At 37.4% G+C, this 4,390-nt stretch overlaps 1 protein-coding gene across 1 annotated transcript; it reads left to right on the top strand.

Moving 5' to 3' along the window:
* The first annotated feature begins 3,466 nt into the window (after positions 1–3,466).
* On the top strand, positions 3,467–4,042 carry LOC111909723 (uncharacterized). Its single transcript, XM_023905505.1, has one exon. The coding sequence runs from the start codon at positions 3,467–3,469 to the stop codon at positions 4,040–4,042; it is 576 nt and encodes a 191-aa protein (XP_023761273.1).
* The last annotated feature ends 348 nt before the right edge of the window (positions 4,043–4,390 follow it).

Here is a 4,390-nt window from a genome sequence, read left to right as displayed (position 1 = left end):
ATGGGTGGTTCTATGATTTCGATACAATACATGCGCCAATCATAGCGCTGTTTGTGTGTACGTTACTTGCTAAGGATGTGACGGTTGTCATTTGATCGTGATGGGAACCGACGGTGTTGGAGAAAAAGGGTGGCGAGGTGGGTATGGTGTATCGGCTGGGTATGCTATTGTTTGGTAATGGTGGGATGGTCATGGGAGTCATGGTGGTTCTGGGGTAGGGCGGCCTGCACAGCCGTGGTAACGGGAGTTGGGAATGAATCTGGTGGCGGAGTTGTCACATGATACGGTGGTGGACGGCCGAAAGCCGGTGTCGCTTCGAAGGACAACAGCGGGTCACCAGATGTTGGTGGTATTTCGGATGTTGGTGGCTGACCACCGGATGACGGCACCGCTGGAGTGTCAGTTACCTCCAACGACCCCATCGGGTGTATCGGGCTGTGTGGTTTGCGTATTTATTGTCACACAAATGGATGGCGTCAAATGATGCGACCTGGCTCCGAACCACCTGAGCTATGGATGATCGGCGTCCAGCTGGAACCTGAGAGGTCACAGAGAAAGGAAGGCGTCAGTCGTCGTTCGGGAGGAGGTCCCGGAAGAACGCTCTGATGGTCAAGTTAGTTGGTGAAATGAGAATGGGTTTATAGAGAATAAATGTTGGGGTCAAGAGAGCTTACCTTGTCAAGGCCAGATGATAGGGACTGCGATCCCAACAGGATCTGACGCTCTTATTAGAGTAGCATGCTCCACGTTTGTGTCCTGCCCAACGATTGGTCCAGGCGATTATTCTTTGGCCTGGCGTCTTGTCGCCTGAAGCCGTTATCTTTGGACTGTAGTTAGATGACCATGCTTGGCAAGGGCGAGCTTCCTACGTGGTCGCCGCGTAGGAATCTGGGGTCGTTTGGGACGTCTGGGTCGCCCGGTCGATTCCTTACTGGTAGCGCCCTGCTAGGGCTCGCCTGTCTCTGACCCGCTCTGAGGGGTGCGCCATCACCATCCATACAGGTTAGTGCTTTCATTTTAATGCTAAATGAAAGACTAATTGATAACTTTCTTCCGCCTCTATTTTCTTTTTCTAAAGTCAATAAATGCATCATTTTTATTCTTAAAATTCAGAAATACTGAAGCATTTTTTTTTTGTGTGTTGCTAAGTTTTTTTTCTGGTGTTTTGCTAATTGATAACTTTCTTCCGCCTCTGTTTTCTTTTTCTAAAGTCAATAAATGCATCAATATTCAAAATGTTTTCATTTTGGACTAATAACATGAAAATCAGAAAATATAGGGTTCATCTGTGTGATTTCTCCTTTCGGTGTTACCCTGAGTTCATAATGTATTTCCATTTTTTTTTATATTTTAGATTTTGATTGGTGAAAGCTTTCCACTTTTTTGCCTCTAAATCAACGAAGGTGATGCACGATTTGATATATTTGTTTGGATGCATTGATGGTTAGGTATATGTAGTAGGGGAAAGAATTAAGTTCTACTAGCAAATAAAAAGGTAACTGCATATTACAATTGCAATTGGAGAATAAAAAATTAAACTCTGCACAAAACTTTGTGTTTGAGAACATCCCACGTTAGATACTTGATGTTATTTTCTTTTGCTATCACTTACATTTTTTGTAGTATTTAAATTGTACCTTGATTAATTTTAATTTTTGCAAGAACCTTTTTAATATTTTTAGTTTAGTAAATGATTATATTTGCGTTTGTCTAAATTGCATGACTATATTTATATTAATCTAAATGACCGATTCGTCTAATGTTTATTTTTAGTTAACATAGAAGTTTTGTAATCAACGATTATAACTTTACATAAATAAATAAAAACATAAATCTCTTAATTAATAATTTATTTAAAATAATTTATTAATAATTATGATTTTTTACCTTAAAATTTTAATATTTTTGCAACCCTGGTTTCCATGGGTTATAACCTAATTAATACTATTGTGATAGATATTGTTTTACCCCAAAAATTATCATGTACCAATTATTTTTTCCTATGACATTTGGTGAACAAATACATGGGAGATCATTCAATTACGAGAACAGATTTCAAGTGGGATGTTGAACTAAATTAAATGCAAAAATGAGATCATCAAGATTTGTAATTGGTTTTCTTGATTCCAATACTAGACAAAACCAGGTTCAAAATGATAAATATGCTGCAAAACCTCAAATTGAGTTTTGTATATCAAAAGCGTTAGTTGAGGGTATGGCTGTAAACGAATTGTTCGTGAATCGTTCGGCGGGAATTTAGTTTATGTTTGTTTATTTAATAGATGAACGAACATAAACACAAATTGTCATTCGTTTAGTTAAACGAACGAACATGAACAATGATCCCGTTCGTTCAATTATGTTCGTGAACGTTCATTTAAGTTGTCCGTTTATATAAGTTCATTTTATGCTCATATATGCTTAATTATGTTTGATTATATTATAATATTATATGTTCATTTATGTTCATATAGGTTTAATTATGTTTGTTTATCTTTGTTCATTTATGTTCATTTGTTTATGTTCGTTTTGCATGCTCACGAACATAAACCAACGAACATGAATAATGTAATTTGTTAAATGAACCAACATGAACATGAAAATTCGTTCGTTTATCTGTCCATGTTCGTTTATTTGTTTGGCTAACTTAAACGAACGAACAGGAGCGAAACACAAGCAATAAGAGCTAGGGGGCCGAAACTAAAATTTACAAAAAACTATATATATATATATATATATATATATATATATATATATATATATATATATATATATATATATATATATATATATATATAATATTTAGAATTTATCATTGTAAATATATATGTAAAATCATAATTACTCCAACTTTATTAACTTCAATTTGATTACCCTTACATTTGTACCTCGTCTTTTATTTCTGTGTAGACTTCTTTTATGTTAGTACTTACTCCATCTTTATTACCCTTATACAAATATTTTTATCACCCATGTTCATGACCAGTGCCCTGTATGTCTATGATGTACTTACTGCATCTTTATTACCCCTATACATACATCTATATCTATATCATATAAATATATAAATGAGATACTTATCAGTATCTAGAAACAAAGACGGAGAAAGTAGTAAGAGATGTTAGCGTATGATTTATGATCCATATGTTTTGTATGTATAGAGTAGGCCTATCTCATGTTTGGCCCGTTTTCTATTTTGTATTGTTCGTGTATTTATATACGTTGGCTATATGGAATGAAAGGGGGAGAGATACGAAACATAACATGGTATCAGAGCATAATATAGTCTGATTGCCATAAACCCTAGCCGACGTCCTTCTTCTCATCATCTTTAGGTATCTGATCTTTCTTTCAACCTTTCCTCTTGATTTTTCTTTCTCTCCCTCTCATCATGTCAATCACAGACAAACCCTCCTCTACAATTAATATCAAACATGCAGTCCCATTCGTTCTAGACTTGGATCAAATGAATTATGATATTTGGCGAGAACTATTCGAAATTCACTATATCGGGTATGGTGTCGATGATCATCTCAAGTCCTCTGCTCCAATAACGACTGAAAAAGAAAAAGAAAAGGAAAAAGACAAAGAAACAGAAGAATCAATGTCTGTGAAGGATGCATGGGTTCGCAAGGACTCTATCGTAAAATCATGGCTATATGCCACTCTCTCTATCCCTCTTCTCAATATGATATTCAAGAAGCAAGCAACAGCTTTTGAAATCTGGGAAAATCTTGAAAAAGTTTTTCGCGATAACAAAGCCTCGAAAATCATTCAGCTTGATCGAGAATTGAGAAACATCTCTCTTGGTAACTCTTCCATCACAGAATACTGTAACAAAATCAAATCCCTTGCTGATAGATTAGAACACATGGATGCTAAGGTGTGTGAAATTAACCTGGTGGCATATATGATTAATGGACTGTCTAAGAAGTTTCAGTACATAGCTATTAATATCCGACACAGGGACCCGCCTCCATCTTTTTGGGATGCTAGATCTATTCTCCTTTGTGAAGAACAACAGATGCTTCTCGATGAATAGAAGGAATCTCTCCACAGACATGCCGACACTTCATCCTCCTCACACGCTCTCACTGTTCAGAACTCAAACACCAACTCATCTCAATGGCGTAATAACTTCACCAACAGCAGTAGTAATCGAGGCGGCTATCGTGGGGGACGCGGTGGCCGTCGTGGTGGTCAGGGAGGAGGGCGCTATGGCGGTCGGTAAAACAATGGCGGCGACGGCACTTTTTTGAGTGGCAGTCAATAGCAACACAATCAGCGACAGGGTAATTGGGTTTGGTCCTACGCCCCTCAACCACATCACATATTAAATCAGCAAGGCCTTCTGCCAAGCCCAGGTGTTTTTCAGCATCAGGAAAATGGG

The sequence above is a fragment of the Lactuca sativa genome, chromosome 5 (genome assembly GCF_002870075.4).
Source record: "Lactuca sativa cultivar Salinas chromosome 5, Lsat_Salinas_v11, whole genome shotgun sequence".
Lineage (NCBI taxonomy): Eukaryota > Viridiplantae > Streptophyta > Magnoliopsida > Asterales > Asteraceae > Lactuca > Lactuca sativa.
Note: the sequence above shows the minus strand (reverse complement) of the source record. Positions and strands in the feature narration are given on the sequence as shown.

What these genes read in the sequence shown, in the direction of transcription:
- LOC111909723 (XM_023905505.1), top strand. Translation starts at nt 3,467, where the DNA reads ATGAATTATGATATTTGGCGAGAACTATTCGAAATTCACTATATCGGG.